The sequence below is a fragment of the Hemiscyllium ocellatum genome, chromosome 45 (assembly GCF_020745735.1).
Source record: "Hemiscyllium ocellatum isolate sHemOce1 chromosome 45, sHemOce1.pat.X.cur, whole genome shotgun sequence".
In the NCBI taxonomy this organism is placed as follows: Eukaryota; Metazoa; Chordata; class Chondrichthyes; order Orectolobiformes; family Hemiscylliidae; genus Hemiscyllium; species Hemiscyllium ocellatum.
Genome location: NC_083445.1, coordinates 14052420 through 14077156, shown reverse-complemented (window position 1 = coordinate 14077156; position 24737 = coordinate 14052420). Strand labels below are relative to the sequence as shown.

Here is a 24737-nt window from a genome sequence, read left to right as displayed (position 1 = left end):
ATTTGGGCTTACACTGTAACCACTTACCTCAGTGAGAAGCAACCCAGAAAATGTTTTCCTCTTAAATCGGGGCTGTATATCCCCAAGACCTCGCCACCATCAATTTCAACTCATGACTCCACTTGTTCACTCTGCATTCACAGGTCCCTCAGATTCCCTCCTTTCCAATGCTGCTCTTGAGGGAATCACCAAGCATTAGACTCATCTGGGGTCGACCCACCTCCAGTGCACTTCATTCTAATGTTCTTCAACACTTGCCTTATGCTGGTCCTTCTCCAGATTAAATCCCCCATCCCATTCTTTCCAGCTGTTTCCTTGGGAAAAGATGTCAGTCACAGGGAGAAGATATCATAGAATTCCTACAGTGTGGAAACAAGCCCTTCAGTCCAACCATCCACATTGACCCTCTGAAGAGTAACCCACCCAGACACATTCCCCCACCCAATTACTCTACAGTTACCCCTGACTAATGTACTTAACCTACACATCCCTGGGCATTATGGGTAATTTAGCTTGGCCAATCCACCCTAACCTGCACATCCCTGAACACTGTGACTAATTTAGCATGGCCAATCCACCCTAACCTGCACATCCCTGAACACTATGAGCAATTTAGCATGGCCAATCCACCCTAACCTGCACATTCCTGAACACTGTGGGCAATTTAGCATGGCCAATCCACCCTAACCTGCACATTCCTGAACACTGTGGGCAATTTAGCATGGCCAATCCGCCCTAACCTGCACATCCCTGAACACTGTGGGCAATTTAGCATGGCCAATCCACCCTAACCTGCACATTCCTGAACACTGTGGGCAATTTAGCATGGCCAATCCACCCTAACCTGCACATCCCTGAACACTGTGGGCAATTTAGCATGGCCAATCCACCCTAACCTACACATCCCTGAGCACTATGAGTAATTTAGCATGGCCAATCAACCCTTACCTGCACATCCCTGGGCACTATGGGTAATTTAGCATGGCCAATCCACCCTAACCTGCACTTGCCTGAACACTGTGGGCAATTTAGCATGGCCAATCCACCCTAACCTGCACATTCCTGAACACTGTGGGCAATTTAGCATGGCCAATCCACCCTAACCTACACATCCCTGGGCACTATGAGTAATTTAGCATGGCCAATCAACCCTTACCTGCACATCCCTGGGCACTATGGGTAATTTAGCATGGCCAATCAACACTTACCTGCACATCCCTGAACACTGTGGGCAATTTAGCATGGCCAATCAACACTTACCTGCACATCCCTGAACACTGTGGGCAATTTAGCATGGCCAATCCATCCTAACCTGCACATCCCTGAACACTGTGGGCAATTTAGCATGGCCAATCCATCCTAACCTGCACATCCCTGAACACTGTGGGCAATTTAGCATGGCCAATTCACCTGGCATGCACATCTTTTGACTGTGGCAGGAAACCGGAGCACACCCACGCGGACACAGGGAGTATGAGGCTGGAATCGAACCCGGGTCCCTAACACTGTGAGGCAGCAGTGCTAACCACTGAGCCATCGTGATGGTGGGGTTGATGCAATATATTCCACTTTGCTTCTGCAGATTGTGACCCTAGTGAACTCCAGGCAGTCTCAAACCTTAAAAGTATTACTCCATTGAACGTGGACACTGCTGGTTGGACTAGAATTTATTTGCTGCCAACCCGCCCTTTTCATTTTACACCTGATCCCCTTCCTACCCTCTGCCCCTGCATAAACCAGCTCCATTTCTCACATGTGCCCATTCTGACCATGGGTCGCTGACCCTGAGGTCTCACCTGACACTTACCAGCTTTGCTTGGTATATTTTTCAGGTTTTCTGTATCTGTGGTATTTCAATCCTGAGCTGTAACCAGCACCTGGTCCATATGGGGCCAATCCATCTAAAACCCCTCCTAACCTTACATCCAGTCAGGGCAATCCTGTTAGCTATTAGGATGGCTACAGAGGCTGGTATTCAGGAGATAGTACCTATTGTAGTGATGATGTGGTGTTAAGAGGCATATTTTGTCCAGATTTCTGCCAAGAGAGAGATTGAACAGGAGGCACCAAGCAGTCTGTGATAACGTAAACAGATTGTGAGGCCTTAGGGGTTTTTAAAAAGTTGGAACAATACAAGCAGCCTGGCTGGGTGTGGCCTGCTGTCACAGCCCAGGATTTCTAGTTTATTTTCAGCTTTTAGATTCAGCAAGAGCTGCTGGAGGTTTGAAGAGGTAGAAGCTATTTTTTTCCCCTCTGTCAGGGGAACTAGCTAGAAACTGGAGGTCTCTTCATATTGCGGATGTTACATGTGAAAAAAATCTGATTTCCGAATTTGCCTTTTTTCCCCAAGGTGTGTGCTTACGTGATATAACCATATTGGAACAGTTAATTAATAATAGTTACTGCCTCTATTATTCTGTTAAGGTTTCCAATAGAGTTGTTGTTCTAAATGCTTCTTTCTTTTGTTGCATTTTAACTACAGTTTTTGAATAAATTGTGTTTTGTTTAACATCAAGTAATTTGACCGACTGAATTCCATCTCAAACACAATATCTTACATTTCCCTTTAAAATACAAAAATCTAGGCCTGGGCTACCTGCTCAGAATATTTTGAGGTGGGGGGGGGGGGCGCGGGGGGGGTGGTCTGGTCTGATCCATGACACTATCACTCCCAAGCGAGTTTTGAGAAAAGTTGTAGCTCATGTTGAGGTTCTAGATGTAGGCGAATGCAGTGATGCAAACCTACATCCAGAACTATCTCGCTTTCCAAAATCTTACAGTTTTCAGCAATGGAGAGAGACTAAGAGAGTAGAAAGCAGAATATTGCGGAATATGTTTTTTTCAAATCTCTGACAATAGTGCTTTCCTTTTGGTAATATTTGGGCTCTGTTTTCCCAGACAAATGTCAGAAAGTGGAATACAGGCAGGCTTTGTTCTACCAGCCATCCCTATGTGGCATTTAAACCAATGAGGAAAAGCAGAATTGAAAGAGATTATCATGATTTACTCCGTTCTTTCAGGTCGAGAGAGAGAGAGAGATGAGCTGTTAATGACCTGCATCAGTAGCAGCGATGTACTCTCCTTTGGGTGGTCCTCCTCACAGCTGAAAGAAACAAGCGCACATTAGTGTTAGCCAGTCAGACAGGGACATCGGCAAACCATACAGTGGGTTTACGGGATCGAATGGAGACTTAGACACACCCTCAGGTGATGGCGAGGAAGGGGGAGGTGAGAATGATGGAGATGGGGAGAAAGGGAAAGGTGAGATTGAGGGGGATGGTGAAAAAGGAGGGATGAGACTGAGGGAGATGAGACTGAGGGAGTTGGTGAGAAAGGGAAAGGTGAGATTGAGGGAGACAGTGAGATAGGGGAAAGTGAGAGTGAGAGGGATGGTGAGATAGGGAGGTGGTGAGAGGTTATAGAGGTTTTCTAAAGACGTGACTAGGATGTGGGGAGCCAATGCAGAAGCAGCTATGAAAGTCCCAGAAAGCCCTGAACTCAGACCTGGGGTTGACTGCGGTTAGTCTCTCCAGTTCGTGCTGTAGATGTTGCTGGAGATCTCCTCGTTTTAGCTCCTCCTGGCACAGCGGGCACCGTAGAAATGTGGAGCAGTCATGTGTGGTCTTAGCATCTACAAGGAAGGTAATCAAACAGCATCAAACAGTGAGCCCTGTCTCCCCATCAATTCTGAGAGGTGTCAGTTTGGTTCAGCTTTAAACCCTCTGTCCTCGTGTTCTGGGTGATGCTGACCTGTGCACCCTGACCTGTGCACCCTGACCTGTGCTGTGATGATCCAGGAGCGCTGCATGTTGCACTGAGTGAGATGCCGAACTCAGGCAGCACCTACCTCCTCCAACAGCAAGCATCATTGGGTATTTCTCAAATTGAAAGGTGTTATATAAGGGCAAGATGTTGTAGTGTTGAAAGAAGGACGTTTGTGAATCTGGACGGGTGTGATTAAGCAGGGCAGCAGCTTCATCACCTATTGAACCAATTGAATCAACGAGTTTCCTTCAATAATTCACTGCGCTTCCCCACCTTGTTTCTTCCCTCGATCTGATTGTCACTCAGCCTCTAGCCTCTTACTGAGGTCCAAGACTATGGCATTAACGTCCCCCCTGGCATCCTGCCCACCTAATAGCCCTTCCCGTTTGAGTGCAGGTTATAACCATGATAACATCCTGATCTACTCCCCTCGGGAGATTTGATCATTCCCCACCTCTCTTCCTCTGTCGATTCTTTCTTGCCATGTTCTGTTCAGGGTAAATGCCATGGCCCACGAACGTCCAAACCTCATCACTAGCTCCCCCCCCCGCCTCTAATTCCTGTAGCTGGTTCAAACTTACTGCCAGCAATGGGATCTCTCTCCACCACAGGAGGGCAGCAAGAGGAGACCTCTCCTCATTCATCACAATGGCCCCGACACACATTGGAGCACTGACCACCCAGTGATCACCCAGAGGTCATCCACTAATTGTCCATTGATTGCCTATTGACCACCCACTGATCACCCATTGATCAGCCACTGACCACCCACTGATCACCCATTGATCACCCATTGATCACCCACTGATCACCCATTGATCAGCCACTGATCAGCCACTGATCACCCATTGATCATCCATTGATCATCCATTGATCACTCACTGGCCACCCACTGATCATCCACCAATTGCCCATTGATTACCTACTGATCACCCACTGATGTCCCATTGACCATCTATTGATCACCCACTGATCATCCATTGATCATCCACTGATCACTCATTGATTACCTACTGTTCACCCACTGATCACCCACTGATCACCCACTGTTCACCCACTGATCACCCATTGATCACCCATTGATCACCCACTGATTACCCACTGACCCACTGGCATGGTGACACAGTGGTTAGCACTGCTACCTCACAGCACATTGGTCCCAGGTTTGATTCTAGCCTCAGGTGACTGTCTGTGTGGAGTTTGCACATTCTCCCTGTGTCTGCGTGGGTTTCCTCTGGGTGCTCTGATTTCCTCCCACAGCCCAAAGGTGTGGAGGTCGAGTGAGTTGGCCATGCTAAGTTGCCCATAGTGATAGATGTATTAGTCAGAGGGAAATGGGTCTGGATGGGTTACTCTTTGGAGGGTCGGTGTGGACTGGTTGGGCCGGAGGGCCTGTTTCCACACTGTAAGGAATCTAATTTAAACCATCCACTGCTCAGAATGATGTCAGTCATTCATTCCTCTTTCTCTCTATCACTAACAGCTCGTACCCATCGTCTGCCATCCTCGATTAATCTTTGACCACGATTCATCATTGTCACCCACTGTCCATGACCCATTGTTCACCATCCATCACCGATAATCCCCCATCCATCATCTGGCACTCTGCAATGACCAGAGAACCACAAAGGGGTGAGCAGCTCACACAGCTACCTTACATGGGCACGGGGGAGGAGGGGACACATAAGATATTGTATTGTGTCTGGAACATTGAGGTTCCTGTTCCCCTAGTCCCAGTCTCCCATTGTCACCAGTGTTGGTGATGTCTGAGTATGTGAGAGTGTCCAGCACAGGCTGCCCACACTGTAAACCCATCGGGACAACTGGGATAGGACTTGGAAAGGCCCCCAGATGGCTGATGGTGGTTGGGGAGTCGGGGTGCCTTTTGCATTTATCCAGGGCAGAGAAAGGGCTGTATAAACCTAACCCATGCTCTGAGGAAGCTGCAGATGGTCCACTTTGACAGGCTCGCTGCTTCCAACCTCCATGTTTTGGAAAAGGGCATGCGATGAAGGACGAGATGATGCCGTGATGTTGGCTCCTTGCTCCGGGATGGAGCTTGTTACAGCATTTGACAGACCAGGGATATGTCAGCATCATCCTTCAGCATTGAGACTGTTTCCTGGAGTCCAGTTACTTTCCTTCACCTCCCCACAGCACGGCGGCACAGTGGTTAGCACTGCTGCCTCACAGAGCCAGGGACCCAGGTTCGATTCCAGCCTCGGGCAACTGTCTGTGTGGAGTTTGCACATTCTCCTCATGTCTGCATGGGTTTCCTCTGGGTGCTCTGGTTTCCTCCCACAGTCCAAAGATGTGCAGGTTAGGGTGGCTTGGCCATTATAAATTGCCCGTAGTGTTCAGGGATATGCACGTAAGGTGGAGTGGTCTTGGTAAATACAGGATGAAGGGGATGGATCTGGGTGGATTGCTGTTTGGAGCATTATGGGTGTCCTTCCACAATCCAAAGGTGTACAGGTTAGGGTGGGTTGGCCTTGTTAAACTGCCCCCTAGTGTCCAGGGATGGGCACATCAGATGAGTTCACCATGAGAGATACAGTGATGGGGGGGGGAGGATGCTCTTTGGAGGGTCAGTGTGACTCGATGGACCGAATGGCCTGCCCCCACACTGTGGGGATTCTATTATCATAGCACTGCAGAGGCCATAATTGACTTATTGTTCAGAGGCATGGCCATTCAGAAGTGGAGCCTGACTGGCTGATGATCTATCAGGAGCATCAGCTCAATGGCCAATGGCCCACATCCTGAGCTCCTGGGAAAAGGCAGTACTGAATGACTATCAGCTCATTATCCACACAATGACCCACACAGACTGAGAGAGTGGCACTGCCTTTGCAGTTGGAGGAGGGGGTGGGTCGGGTGTTCGCACTGTCAAACACCAGTTGCAGGGCTAGAGAATGCAAACAGCTCTGTTAACATTTTGCCCTGGGAGTCAGGACTGAATATTTATTCGTTGACATTAACTTTCACATCTACACAATGCCTCATTTTTAACCCTTACATGGTGCTATGTGGTGAGATTTCCGTACTAAGAATTCGGAGAATTCAGGCCAGGAAGCATTCCAACACACAAAGAGTGGGAGAGCTTTGGAACTCGCTTCCTCAAACAACAGTTTAAATCTAAGTTAAAAACCACACAACACCAGGTTATAGTCCAACAGGTTTAGTTGGATGCACTAGCTTTCGGAGCGCTTCATCAGGTGGTTGAAGGAGCAGCGCTCCGAAAGCTAGTGCATCCAACTAAACCTGTTGGACTATAACCTGGTGTTGTGTGGTTTTTAACTTTTTACACCCCAGTCCAACACCGGCATCTCCAAATCATTTTAAATCTAGAGAGAGGTACATGTTTAGTAAGCAAAGTTTTACAGGACATGGTCCACGGGCAGTTAGGCCATAGGTCAGCCATGATCTCATTGAATGGTGGAACATCATGGAAGGGCCGATGGCCTACTTCTGTTTTTATATCAACACGTATCCCACCTCCTTCTTGACATGTCTGCTTCAAGGACCGCAAGCCTTGTTTCATGGGTTAAATTAGCCATGTTATTCCAGGCAGCAAGGGTATTTGCAGCTCTAGTAGATGTCAAGGACTGCCAGCCATTTTGTCTTAACATCCAGCCTCTTGTCCCGCCCACACAGCGCTGCAACTTCTCTGCATCCAACAACAACTTTGTGTTTATATAGCACCTCGAATGGAGGGGAGAAAAACCGCCCCCCATCTCTTAAAGTCTTCACACAGCCGGAGAAAGTAGACCCTCAGACAGGCGACCATCATATGCTCAGTGAGGAAGGTTTACAGGATGGAGGGATGTCATCAAAATCAGGGAAGCATAACGAGGTGAAACTTGAGGAATATCAGGATCGTGCAGGGTTTGAGAAGATTACAGGCACAACACAAGCATGGAGAGGATTTGAAAACGAGAACGAAAATTTGGCATTCGAGGGCAGACGGTGCCAGTTGTATCACCGTGGGATATGGAGGTTCGGTGCTGAAATCATCCCCTAGGACACAGCGCTGGAGTAACACTGAAACACGACAATGTCCAAATCGGTCACACAATTCCAACCCTTTCTGATGTGGAAGAGCTGGCTTCGTTCCTCTGTGCGACCAACCCCGTTAATCCAAAACGTCTTTCTTAGCACATGGGAGATGATGAATCCCTTTCTGAAGTGACTGGGTAAAGATTCACAATGGCCGTGGGCAGCAATCAGTGTTTGACATGTGAAAGGTGCAGATGTTGAACCCATCAGTGTTCACACAGGTGGAAGCCAGCATTCCGACAGAAACAGCAGGAAATGGGGCAGGACCTGCCTCTGTGGGTGTTATTTCAGTGACAACGAGAGAAAAGCATGTTTCTGCAGAAATTTGTTCGCGACAGTCATCTTTGGTTCTAGGTAAGCATTTCTGGCATCATGCCCTTATTTGGGAAGCTTGATTCGTTCACTCCTGTCATTGGAGACTGGGCCCAGGGTGTGGAATGAATGCATTATTTTTTTTCTGGGCAAATGACATTGGGGCAGATGAAAAGCAACGAGTAATTCTCCTGACAGCTTGTGGACCCAGAGCTTTCTCGGTTATTAGGAGCCTAGCTTTCCCTGAGGTACCAGATACTAAAGTCTTTCAAGAGTTGACAGAATTAATTTAGGAATCTTAAAGACCCCAAACCTCCTCAAATTCTGAGACTCTATTAGTTTTACTCAGCAATTTGAGAACAAGGGAAATCGTGTTGGGATTTTTGACAAGGTTAAGATGACTGACAGAGGCATGTGATTTTGGTTTAATCCTTATTGAGATGCTAAGGAACCGTTTGGGATGTGGGATTAATGATGTGATCATGGAAAAGCACTTACTAGCTGAAACCCAACTGGACATCAAACTGGCACTACACTGGCTTTACCATTGGACAATGTGCCAAGTGGAGCACACGAGTTGCAGGGTATTCCGATGGAAGTGGACAACTTCACAGGTCCGACTGAGTTTCAGGAATGCCACTCGAGTGAAGGGAATTGCGTAGCCCCACTCAGGACTCAGGGTGGCACGGTGGCTCAGTGGTTATAGGGCATCATTTACCAGCAGGTAACTTGAGTATTTCTTAAAGTTGAATAGGATTCGACATATAAGGACAGCTCCACACCATCCATCATCAATTCCCACCTCAAGCGACTGTCTGTGTGGAGGTATGCACATTCTTCCCGTGTCTGTGTGAGTTTCCTCCGGGTGCTCCGGTTTCCTCCCACAGTCCAAAGATGTGCAGGTTATGGTGAATTGGCCATGCTAAATGGCCCATTGTGTCAGGTACATTAGTCAGGGGTAAATATAGGGTAGGGGAATGGGTCAGGGTGCGTTACTCTTCGGAGGGTCAGTGCGGATTGTTGGGCCAAATGACCTGTTTCCATACTGTAGGGAATCTAATCTAAAATATCCTGAACAGAGGGTCTTTAGGTCAGCCCACAGCAAATCACCAAAACAAAGACAAGCTTCACCCAAACGGTTAAATTTTCTTCAGGATCTTGGCCAACAAGCCATTATAGTTGCTGCAGGTATGCTGATGCAAGACATCAAAAGCATCTCACTCACCCTGTGTTGAGTAAGAGAACTCAAAGAGTAGTAGACAGTGCCACCCACAGTTTCAGGCCGAATTCAGCGATGGGCTCTCATTCTAAGTGTGTACAAATACAAGTTGGAACATCACCCAGGAGGCCAAGTAGTAAATGTGGATGCACTGAGCCACCTCCAGTTGGCAGGTACACCACAGTGGTACTGCCCCTGGAAGAGTTTATATTGCTTTTACATTTTCTGAACAGTCACTGCTGACAATATCAGACTTTAGCTGAAAATATGTTGCTGGAAAAGCGCAGCAGGTCAGGCAGCATCCAAGGAACAGGAAATTCGATGTTTCGGGCACAAGCTCTTCATCAGGAATCTTGTGCCCGAAACGTCAAATTTCCTGTCCCTTGGATGCTGCCTGACCTGCTGCACTTTTCCAGCAACACATTTTCAGCTCTGATCTCCAGCATCTGCAGACCTCACTTTCTCCTCGAATATCAGACTTTAGACATAGAAAGATCTGGAACTGCGAACCTAAAACAGCTGGAGATAATGGGGGGAGCTAAAAACTGTCACCACCTGAATTAAAATCATTTTGGACCTGGAGAGACCAGATCACCGTAGAGGATGGGATGTTATTATGGGCAGCAAGAGTGATTGGCCTGAGCAAAGGTCACCACTTGATACTGGTTGCGCCCCACCAGGGTCATTCAGGGGTTACCATAATGAAGGTGTTGCTAAGAGGTTAGGTCGGGGGGGGGGGGGGCCAGGATTGGAAGAGCGGACATAGCCGCATTGATGAGGCAGTAACCAGAGTTCCAACAAAGCCAGGTGCTACTGCAGCAGCTCCCCCCAGGTCTGTAAACCTTGGACTCCCTTACACGCCAACTGCGCAGGTCCATCCATGGGCTCAATGTTCTTAGTCATTGTGGGTGTCCATTCAAAGTGGCTGGACAGACATAGAGTTCATTTGTCAAACATGAGGAGGACATTGGGAAAACTGTGCGCCTTTTCCAAACCACGGACACCTGGAAGCCTCAGTCACAGATTATAGGGCATCATTTACCAGCAGGGAACTTGAGTATTTCTTAAAGTTGAGTAGGATTCGACATATAAGGACAGCTCCACACCATCCATCATCCAATGGCTTGGCAGAAAGAGAAGCCCAAACTTTGAAGGCAGGCTTAAAGAAGCAGCCTATAGCTTCACTAGATACTAAACTGTCCTGGTTCCTATTTGGTTATCGGACCATCCCTCATGCAACTGCAGGGATAGCTCCAGTAGAACTGCTCATGGCGAGAAGACTCCACTCTGGGTTAAATCTAACTTCCTAAACTTGAAGGTGTGGGTGAAATGGCATCAGGAACGCCAGTGCTGGACACAAGACTCCGCTAAGCGAGAAAGGTAATTTATTTCAGGGGGTAAAGTTTTGTGTAGAAATCATAGGAACGGCCCTAGATGGGTAAGAGGCATGGTCGACACGAGGTCAGGTGCAGTAATGTATAAAGTTCAAGTGCTGAACAGGCACATGGACCATATGAAAGTTGCAAACTTGCAAATGGGAGCAAGACGTGCCCGACACCTCGACATACTTTTCAACTGTTCCAGGACCTGTGAATTCTCCCTATCCATCAAATGTTGAAGATACCTCAAAATCTGCGATGGACGCGGCGGATGTCACAGCCTTGATACTTTTGCCACCTGAAGAGTAGAATGAATTTCTTCCAAGATGCCCTGGGCACAAGAGGTGAGCTACTGTGTATTACGCACTGCCCATGTCAGAGGCAGAGTTGGACAGACCTGACCTGGTGATACAGTGCTATGATGGAAACGTCATCCTGTCCATAGTCTGCTGGCTAGCGTTAGATCACAGCATAGAAGAGAATTCATTAAAAACTAAATCCGTCTAGCTTTCGGTGAAAACCCCTACAACTTGGGCGAACAGAACTGCAGCAACAGCTCGATATCTATTTGGAGAGGGGAAAGCAGACATTGTGTACAACAAAAGGCCAGAAATCACTGCAACGGATTGTGTAAACATTCCAGCCAAGTGGTTTACAAACTGGGGCTTAAAGGAGGTAATCACTGCAGACTGCAGGAGAGATCCAGTCAGTTCTCAGAGTTCCAGGCAATCTATGGATTTCACCAGCATCAGCCATTGCAGGGTAAACCCCAAGCCCAATGGTTGCACAAAACATTTCAACACAGTGATGAAGGACAGTCTGACAGCTTCAATGATGGAGAGGAAAACGTTGGACACTTCATTCACATCCTTCCACAGACCTGTCAGTCCAGCACCACACCCACTGACTGGTAGACACTGCTGACCCTATGATGTTAAAAATCACATAACACCAGGTTATAGTCCAACAGGTTTAATTGGAAGCACACTTACGTTCGGAGAGACACTCCTTCATCAGGTGATTGTGGAGGGCTCAATCGTAACACAGAATTTATGGGAAAAATTTGCAGTGTGATGTAACTGAAATTATACATTGAAAAACTGATTGTCTGTTAAGCCTTTCATCTGTTAGCACACTAGCTCTGAAAGTTAGTGCTTCCAATTAAACCTGTTGGACTATATCCTGGTGTTGTGTGCTTTTTAACTCTGTACACCCCAGTCCAACACCGCATCTCCAAATCATGACCCTATGATTAGTTGCCAGCCAGTCTTCACCATCTCATTAAACAGGAATGTCAAAGCTACAGTGGAGGGAGATGTAAAGCAATACAGGAACACAAAAACAGACATTGACAAGCAAAGGGGATCCCAGTTTGAAGTAGAAGGAGGAAGAAGGAGGTCACCATTCCGAATTTTCGCCGCTTGCCGCTGAAATGCCTGTCTGTGCCTCTGCCTAGAAAGTTCCCTGACACAATCAATCGCTTGGAACCTGGCGTACCACTCGTGCATTACAGCCGAGCTTAATAACAGACACTTGGTGCATGTCATCTCCGTGAACGACCAGAATCACAAATACAAACTCATATTTTCTCCATCAGAACTCCGACCAGCACCATCAAAACCCACATTATCATCAAACTCCACATCATAGTCAAAACCAACATCATCAGGATCAAACTCCACATCATCTCTCTCAAAACCCACACCATCACCATCATAATCCACACCATCACCATCATAATCCACACCATCACCATCATAATCCACACCATCAACATCATAATCCACACCATCACCATCATAATCCACACCATCATCATCAAACTCCACATCATTTCCATCAAAACTCACATCATCATCCAAACCCACTTCATGTCCATAAAAACACACATCACCATCAAAACCCACATCACATCCATCAAAACCCTCATCCTCACCATCAAAACCCACATCATCATCAAAACCCACATCAGATTCATCAAAACCCACAACATCAACATCAAAACCAACACCATCGCCATCATCAAAACCCACATCATCATCATCAAAACCCAAATCATCTTCATCAAAACCCACTCCATCTCCATAAAAACCCACATCATCACCATCAAAAACCATATCACCACCATCAAATTCCACATCATCCCTATCAAACTCCACACCATCACCGTCAATACCCACATCATCAAAACCCACACCAACACCATCAAAACCCACATCAGCACCATCAAAAACCACACTATCATCACCATCAAAACTCACACCATCACCATCAAAACCCACATCATCACCATCAAACCCACATCATTTCCATCAAAACCCACACCATCACCATCAAAAACCACATCATCATAATCAAAAACCACATTATTACCATCAAAACCCACATCATCACCATCAAACCCCATACCATCACCATCAAAACGCACACCATCATCATCATCAAAACCCACATCATCACCATCAAAACCCACATCATTTCCATCAAAACCCACATCATCATCAAAACCCACATTATCACCATCAAAACCCACACCATCATTATCATCAAAAACCACATCATCACCATCAAAACCAACATCATCACCATCAAAACCAACATCATCACCATCAAAGCCCACACCATCACCATCAAAACACACATTATCACCATCATAACCCACATCATCATCAAAACCCACATCATCATCAAAACTCACACCATCATCACCATCAAAACCCACACCATCATTATCATCAAAAACCACACCACTTCCATCAAAACCCACATCATCACCATCAAATTCCACATCATCACCATCAAAACCCACGTTATCATCATCACAACCCACATCATCACCATCAAAACCCACACCATCACGATCAAAACACGCATCATCATCATCAAAACTCACATCACCATCAAAACCTATACCAACACCATCAAAGCCCACACCATCACCATCAAAACCCACGCCATCATCACCATCAAAACTCACATCATCACCATCAAAACCCACACCATCTCCAACAAAACCCACATCATCATCATCAAAACTCACATCACCATCAAAACTCACACCATCATCATCGTCAAAACCCACATCATCACCATCAAAACTCACACCATCACCATCAAAACCCACACCATCACCATCAAAACCCACATCATCGTCATCAAAACCCACATCATTTCCATCAAAACCCATATCAACACCATCAAAACTCACATCATTTCCATCAAAACCCACATTATCTCCAACAAAACCGACAGCATCACCATCAAAACACACATCATCACCATCAAAACCCACATCGTCACCATCAAAACCCACAGCATCACCATCAAAACTCACACCATCACCATCAAAACCCACACCACCACCATTAAAACCCACATCATTTCCATCAAAACCCACACCATCTCCATCAAAACCCACACTGTCATCTCCATCAAAACCCACATCATCACCATCAAAACCCACACTGTCATCTCCATCAAAACCCACATTATCACCATCAAAACCCACATCATCATCATCAAACTCCACACCATCACCATCAAAACCCATACCATCACCATCAAAACCCACATCATTTCATCAAAACCCACACCATCATAATCAAACGCCACATCATCACCATCAAATTCCACATCAGCACCATCAAAACCCACATCATTTCCATCAAACCCACGTCATCACCATCAAAACCAACATCATCATCAAAACCCACATCATCATCATCAAAATCCACACCATCACCATCAAAACCCACACCATCACCATCAAAACCCACATTACCACCATCAAAACCCACACTGTCATCACCATCAAAACCCACATTATCACCATCAAAAACCACATCATCACCATCAAAACCCACATAATCACCATCAAAACCCACATCATTTCCATCAAAACTCACATCATCACCATCAAAACGCACACCATCATCATCAATACCCACACCATCAACATCATCAAAATACACACCATCACCATCAAAACCCATACCATTACCAACAAAACCCTCATCACCATCAAAACCCACACTGTCATCACCATCAAAACCCAGATCATCACCATCAATGCCCACACCATCTCCACCAAAACCCACATCATCATCATCAAAACCCACATCATCATCATCAAAATCCACACCATCTCCATCAAAACCCACACCATCACCATCAAAACCCACATTATCTCCATCAAAATCCACACCATCACCATCAAAACCCACACCATCACCATCAAAACCCACATTAACATCATCAAAACCCACATCATCACCATCAAAATCCACTCCATCATCATCAAAACCCACATTAACACCATCAAAACCCACACTGTCATCACCATCAAAACCCACACCATCACCATCAAAACCCACATCATCGTCATCAAAACCCACACCATCATCACCATCAAATCTTACACCACCATCACCATCAAAACTCACACCACCATCACCATCAAAACTTACACCATCATCATCATCAAAACCCACACCATCATCACCATCAAAACTCACATCATCACCATCACAACCCACACCATCTCCATCAAAACACACATCATCATCATCAAAACTCACGTCACCATCAAAACCCACACCATCACCATCAAATCCTACATCATCACCATCATAATCCACATCAACATTACCAAAACCCACATCATCACCATTAAAGCCCACATCATCACCAACAAAACCCACAGCATCACCATCAATACCCACACCATCATCATCATCAAAACCCACAGTATCACCATCAATACCCACACCATCATCATCAATACCCACACCATCATCATCATCAAAACCCACACCATCACCATCAAAACTCTCACCATCTTCACCATCAAAGCCCACACCATCACTGTCAAAACCCACATCATCATCATCCAGACCCACAACATTTCCATCAAAACCTATATCATCACCATCAAAACCCACACCATCACCATCAAAACTCACATCATTACCATCAAAACTCACATCATCTCCATCAAAACCCACATCATCATCATCAAAACTCACGTCACCACCAAAACCCACACCATCACCATCAAATCCTACATCATCACCATCATAATCCACATCAACATTACCAAAACCCACATCATCACCATTAAAGCCCACATCAGCACCAACAAAACCCACAGCATCACCATCAATACCCACACCATCATCATCAATACCCACACCATCAACATCATCAAAACCCACACCATCACCATCAAAATCCACACCATCACCATCAAAACCCACACAGTCGTCACCATCAAAACCCACATCATCACCATCAAAGCACACACCATCAACATCAAAACCCACATCATCACCATCAAAACCCACACTATCATCATCAAAACACACATCATCATCAAAACCCACATCATCACCACCAAAACCCATACTATCACCATCAAACCCCACACCATCACCATCAAACCCCACACCATCACCATCAAAACCCACACCATTATCATCATCAAAACCCACACCATCATTATCATCAAAAACCACACCATCACCATCAAAACCCACATCATCATCAAAACCCACAACATTTCCATCAAAACCTATACCATCATGATCAAAACACACACCATCACCATCAAAACCCACATCATCATCATCAAACCCGCATCAACCTCATCAAAACCCGCACCATCTCCATCAAAACCTACACCATCTCCATCAAAACCCGCACCATTTCCATCAAAACCTACACCATCTCCATCAAAACCCACATCATCACCACCAAAACCCACACTATCACCATCAAAGCCCACATCAGCACCAACAAAACCCACAGCATCACCATCAATACCCACACCATCATCATCATCAAAACCCACATCATCACCATCAAAACCCATACCAACACCAACAAAATCCACATCATCATCAAAACCCACACCATCTCCATCAAAACCCACATCATCGTCATCAAAACACACACCATCATCACCATCAAAACTCACATCATCACCATCACAACCCACACCATCTCCATCAAAACCCACACCATCACCATCAAAACCTACATCATCACCATCATAATCCACATCAACATTATCAAAACCCACCTCATCACCATCAAATTCCACATCATCACCATCAAAACTCACGTTATCATCATCACAACCCACATCATCATAATCAAAATCCACACCATCACCATCAAAACCCACATCATCACCATCAAAGCCCACACCATCACCATCAAAACTCACACCATCATCATCAAAACCCACATCATCACCATTAAAACTCACACCATCACCATCAAAACCAACACCATCACCATCAAAACCCACATCATCATAATCAAATCCCACATTATTTCCATCAAAATCTATATCAACACCATCAAAACCCACATCATTTCCATCAAAGCCCACATCATCACAATCAATGCCCACACCACCTCCATCAAAACCCACATCATCATCATTAAACTCCACACCATCACCATCAAAACCCACAGCATCACCATCAAAACCCAGAACATCACCATCAAAACCCACATAATTTCATCAAAACCCACCTCATCACCATCAAATTCCACATCATCACCATCAAAACTCACGTTATCATCATCACAACCCATATCATCACCAGCAAAACACACACCATCCTCATCACCCTCAAAACCCACACCATCACCATCAAAACCCACATCATCACCATCAAAACCCACACCATCACCATCAAAACCCACACTATAATCATCAAAACCCACATCATCATAATCCAAATCCACACCATCACCATCAAAACCCACACCACCAGCATCAAAACCCACATCATCACCATCAAATTCCACATCAGCACCGACAAAACACGTTATCATCATCATAATCCACATCATCACCATGAAAACTCACATCATCACCATCAACACCCACAGCATCACCATCAAAACCCAAATCATCACCATCAAAACTCACACCATCACAATCAAAACGCACACCATCATCATCAATACCCACACCATCAACATCATCAAAATACACACCATCACCACCAAAACCCATACCATCACCATCAAAACCCACAGCATCATCAAAACCCACACCAACTCCATCAAAACCCACATCATCATCATCAAAACCCACATCATTTTCATCAAAACCCACATCATTTCTATCAAAACCCACATCGTCACCATCAAAACCCACACCATCACCATCAAAACCCACATCATCATCAAAACCCACATCATCATCATCAAAACCCACATAATTAGCATCAAAACCCATATCATCACCATCAAACCCCACACCATCACCATCAAAACTCACACCATCGTCATCAAAACCCGCATCATCATCATCAAAACCCACATCATCACCATCAAAATCCACATCATTTCCATAAAAACCCACATCATCACCATCAAATCCCACACCATCATTATCATCAAAAACCACACCATCACCATCAAAACCCACACCATCACCATCAAAACCCGCACCATCTCCATCAAAACCTACACCATCTCCATCAAAACCCACATCATCACCATCAAAACCCACAGCATCACCATCAAAACACACATCATCAACATCAAAACACACATCATCACCATCAAAACCCAAATCATCACCATCAAAACTCACACCATCACCATCAAAACCCACACCATCACCATCAAAACCCACATCATTTCCATCAAAACCCATACCATCACCATCAAAACGCACACCATCATCATCAATACCCACACCATCAACATCATCAAAATACACACCATCACCATCAAAACCCATACCAACACCAACAAAATCCACATCATCATCAAAACCCACACCATCACCATCAAAAACCACATCATCACCATCAAAACCCACACTGTCATCACCATCAAAACCCAGATCATCACCATCAATGCCGACACCATCTCCACCAAAACCCACATCATCATCATCAAAACCCACATCATCATCATCAAAATCCACACCATCTCCATCAAAACCCACACCATCACCATCAAAACCCACATTATCTCCATCAAAATCCACACCATCACCATCAAAACCCACACCATCACCATCAAAACCCACATTAACATCATCAAAACCCACATTAACACCATCAAAACCCACACTGTCATCACCATCAAAACCCACACCATCACCATCAAAACCCACATCATCGTCATCAAAACCCACACCATCATCACCATCAAATCTTACACCACCATCACCATCAAAACTCACACCACCATCACCATCAAAACTTACACCATCATCATCATCAAAACCCACACCATCATCACCATCAAAACTCACATCATCACCATCACAACCCACACCATCACCATCAAAACACACATTATCATCATCAAAACTCACGTCACCATCAAAACCCACACCATCACCATCAAATCCTACATCATCACCATCATAATCCACATCAACATTACCAAAACCCACATCATCACCATTAAAGCCCACATCAGCACCAACAAAACCCACAGCATCACCATCAATACCCACACCATCATCATCATCAAAACCCACAGTATCACCATCAATACCCACACCATCATCATCAATACCCACACCATCATCATCATCAAAACCCACACCATCACCATCAAAACTCTCACCATCTTCACCATCAAAGCCCACACCATCACTGTCAAAACCCACATCATCATCATCCAGACCCACAACATTTCCATCAAAACCTATATCATCACCATCAAAACCCACACCATCACCATCAAAACTCACATCATTACCATCAAAACTCACATCATCTCCATCAAAACCCACATCATCATCATCAAAACTCACGTCACCACCAAAACCCACACCATCACCATCAAATCCTACATCATCACCATCATAATCCACATCAACATTACCAAAACCCACATCATCACCATTAAAGCCCACATCAGCACCAACAAAACCCACAGCATCACCATCAATACCCACACCATCATCATCAATACCCACACCATCAACATCATCAAAGCCCACACCATCACCATCAAAATCCACACCATCACCATCAAAACCCACACAGTCGTCACCATCAAAACCCACATCATCACCATCAAAGCACACACCATCAACATCAAAACCCACATCATCACCATCAAAACCCACACTATCATCATCAAAACACACATCATCATCAAAACCCACATCATCACCACCAAAACCCACACTATCACCATCAAACCCCACACCATCACCATCAAACCCCACACCATCACCATCAAAACCCACACCATTATCATCATCAAAACCCGCATCATCATCATCAAAACCCACATCATCATCAAAACCCACACCATCATTATCATCAAAAACCACACCATCACCATCAAAACCCACATCATCATCAAAACCCACAACATTTCCATCAAAACCTATACCATCATGATCAAAACACACACCATCACCATCAAAACCCACATCATCATCATCAAACCCGCATCAACCTCATCAAAACCCGCACCATCTCCATCAAAACCTACACCATCTCCATCAAAACCTACACCATCTCCATCAAAACCTACACCATCTCCATCAAAACCCACATCATCACCACCAAAACCCACACTATCACCATCAAAGCCCACATCAGCACCAACAAAACCCACAGCATCACCATCAATACCCACACCATCATCATCATCAAAACCCACACCATCACCATCAAAACCGACATCAAGATGCTCAAAACCCACACTGTCGTCACCATCAAAACCCACATCATCACCATCAAAGCCCACACCATCACCATCAAAACCCACACCATCACCATCAAAACTCTCACCATCTTCACCATCAAAGCCCACACCATCACTGTCAAAACCCACATCATCATCATCCAGACCCACAACATTTCCATCAAAACCTATATCATCACCATCAAAACCCACACCATCACCATCAAAACTCACATCATTACCATCAAAACTCACATCATCTCCATCAAAACCCACATCATCATCATCAAAACTCACGTCACCACCAAAATCCACACCATCACCATCAAATCCTACATCATCACCATCATAATCCACATCAACATTACCAAAACCCACATCATCACCATTAAAGCCCACATCAGCACCAACAAAACCCACAGCATCACCATCAATACCCACACCATCATCATCAATATCCACACCATCAACATCATCAAAATACACACGATCACCATCAAAACCCAGATCATCACCATCAAAACCCAGATCATCACCATCAATACCCTCACCATCTCCATCAAAACCCACATCATCATCATCAAACCCACACTGTCATCACCATCAAAACTGACACCACCACCATCAAAACTCTCACCATCTTCACCATCAAAGCCCACATCATCACCATCAAAACCCACACCATCACCGTCAAAACCCACATCATCATCAAAACCCACAACATTTCCATCAAAACCTATATCATCACCATCAAAACCCACACCATCACCATCAAAACACACATCATTTCCATCAATACCCACATAATCACCATCAAAACCCACATCATCATCATCAAAACCCACATCATCATCATCAAAACCCACACCATCATCACCATCAAAACTCACATCATCACCATCACAACCCACACCATCTCCATCAAAACCCACATCATCATCATCAAAACTCACGTCACCATCAAAACCCACACCATCACCATCAAATCCTAAATCATCACCATCATAATCCACATCAACATTACCAAAACCCACATCATCACCATTAAAGCACACATCAGCACCAGCAAAAACTCACACCATCACCATCAATACCCACACCATCAACATCAATACCCACACCATCAACATCATCAGAATACACACCATCACCATCAAAATCCACACCATCACTATCAAAACCCACATCATCACCATCAAAACCCACACTGTCATCACCATCAAAACCCAAATCATCACCATCAAATCCCAGATCATCACCATCAATACCCACACCATCTCCATCAAAACCCACATCATCATCATCAAAACCCACATCATCATCATCAAAATCCACACCATCACCATCAAAACCCACACCATCACCATCAAAACCCACATTATCACCATCAAAATCCACACCATCACCATCAAAACCGACACCATCACCATCAAAACCCAAATCATCACCATCAAAATCCACTCCATCATCATCAAAACCCACATTAACACCATCAAAACCCACACTGTCATCACCATCAAAACCCACACCACCACCATCAAAACTCTCACCATCTTCACGATCTAAACCCACATCATCATAATCAAAAACCACATTATTACCATCAAAACCCACACTATCATCACCATCAAAACCCATATCTTCACCAACAAAGCCTACATCATCACCATCAAAACCCACAACATCATCATCAAAACCCACATCATCATCATCAAAACCCACATCATTTCCATCAAAACCCAAATCCTCGCCATCAAAACCCACACCATTACCATCAAAAACCACATCAACATCATCAACTCCCACATTATTATCATCAAAACCCGAATCAACATCATCAAAACCCACACCATCACCATCAAAACCCACACCATCACCATCAAAACCCACACCATCATTATCATCAAAAACCACACCATCACCATCAAAACCCACACCATCACCATCAAAACCCATACCATCACGATCAAAACACACACCATCATCATCAAACCCGCATCAACATCATCAAAACCCGCACCATCTCCATCAAAACCTACACCATCTCCATCAAAACCCACATCATCTCCATCAAAGCCCACCTCATCACCATCAAAACCCACACTATCACCATCAAAGCACACATCAGCACCAACAAAACCCACAGCATCACCATCAATACCCACACCATCATCATCATCAAAACCCACACCATCACCATCAAAACCGACATCAAGACGCTCAAAACCCACACTATCATCACCATCAAAACCCACATCTTCACCATCAAAGCCCACATCTTCACCATCAAAGCCCACATCATCACCATCAAAACCCACATCATCATAATCAAAATCCACACCATCACCATCAAAACCCACACCACCAGCATCAAAACCCACATCATCACCATCAAATTCCACATCAGCATCGTCAAAACACACGTTATATCATCATAATCCACATCATCGCCATCAAAACTCACATCATCACCATCAAAACCCACATCATCACCATCAAAACCCACACCATCACCATCAAAACCCACATCATTTCCATCAAAACCCACATCATCACCATCAAAATGCACACCATCATCATCAATATCCACACACCATCAACATCATCAAAATACACACCATCACCATCAAAACCCATACCATCACAAACAAAACCCACATCATCATCAAAATCCACACCATCACTATCAAAACCCACATCATCACCATCAATACCCACACCATCTCCATCAAAACCCACATCATCATCATCAAACCCACATCATCATCATCAAAATCCACACCATCACAATCAAAACCCACACCATCACCATCAAAACCCACACCATCACCATCAAAACCCACACCATCACCATCAAAACCCACACCATCACCGTCAAAACCCACATCATCATCATCAAAACCCACAACATTTCCTTCAAAACCTATATCATCACCATCAAAACCCACACTGTCATCACCATCAAAACACACACCACCACCATCAAACTCTCACCATCTTCACCATCAAAGCCCACATCATCACCATCAAAACCCACAGCATCAACGTCAAAACCCACATCATCATCATCAAAACCCACAACATTTCCATCAAAACCTATATCATCACCATCAAAACCCACACCATCACCATCAAAACACACATCATTTCCATCAAAACTCACACCATCACCATCAAAACCCACAGCATCACCATCAAAACACACATCATCACCATCAAAACACACATCATCACCATCAAAACCCAAATCATCACCATAAAAACTCACACCATCACCATCAAAACCCACACCAGCACCATCAAAACCCACATCATTTCCATCAAAACCCACATCATCACCATCAAAACGCACACCATCATCATCAATACCCACACCATCAACATAATCAAAATACACACCATCACCATCAAAACCCATACCATCACCAATAAAACCCACATCATCATCAGAATCCACACCATCACTATCAAAACCCAGATCATCACCATCAATACCCACACCATCTCCATCAAAACCCACATCATCATCATCAAAACCCACACCATCACCATCAAAACCCACACCATCACCATCAAAACCCACATTATCACCATCAAAATCCACACCATCACCATCAAAACCCACACCATCACCATCAAAACCCACATTATCACCATCAAAACCCAAATCATCACCATCAAAATCCACTCCATCATCATCAAAACCCACATTAACACCATCAAAACCCACACTGTCATCACCATCAAAACCCACACCACCATCATCAAAATATTCACCATCTTCACCATCAAAACCCACATCATCATAATCAAAAACCACATTATTACCATCAAAACCCACAATATCATCACCATCAAAACCCATATCTTCACCAACAAAGCCTACATCATCACCATCAAAACCCACAACATCATCATCAAAACCCACATCATCATCATCAAAACCCACATCATCGCCATCAAAACCCACACTATTACCATCAAAAACCACATCAACATCATCAACTCCCACATTATCACCATCAAACCCCACATCATCACCATCAAAACCCACACCATTATCATCATCAAAGCCCGCATTATCATCATCAAAACCCGCATCATCATCATCAAAACCCATATCATTTCCATCAAAACCCACATCATCATCATCAAAACCCACATCATCACCATCAAAACCATACCATCACGATCAAAACACACACCATCACCATCAAAACCCACATCATCATCATCAAACCCGCATCAACATCATCAAAACCCGCACCATCTCCATCAAAACCTAAACCATCTCCATCAAAACCCACATCATCACCATC

General features: G+C 44.8%; 1 protein-coding gene across 1 annotated transcript in view; it reads right to left on the bottom strand.

Moving 5' to 3' along the window:
• The window catches only part of LOC132835869 (E3 ubiquitin-protein ligase RNF220-like), a 128020-nt gene that overhangs the window by 32080 nt on the left and 71203 nt on the right, over positions 1 to 24737 (bottom strand). The window contains exons 4-5 of the mRNA XM_060854965.1: positions 3505 to 3631; positions 3055 to 3103 (exon numbers count right to left, since the gene is read on the bottom strand). Of these exons, the coding sequence (XP_060710948.1) occupies positions 3055 to 3103; positions 3505 to 3631 (176 nt within the window). The remainder of the gene's footprint in view (positions 1 to 3054; positions 3104 to 3504; positions 3632 to 24737) is intronic.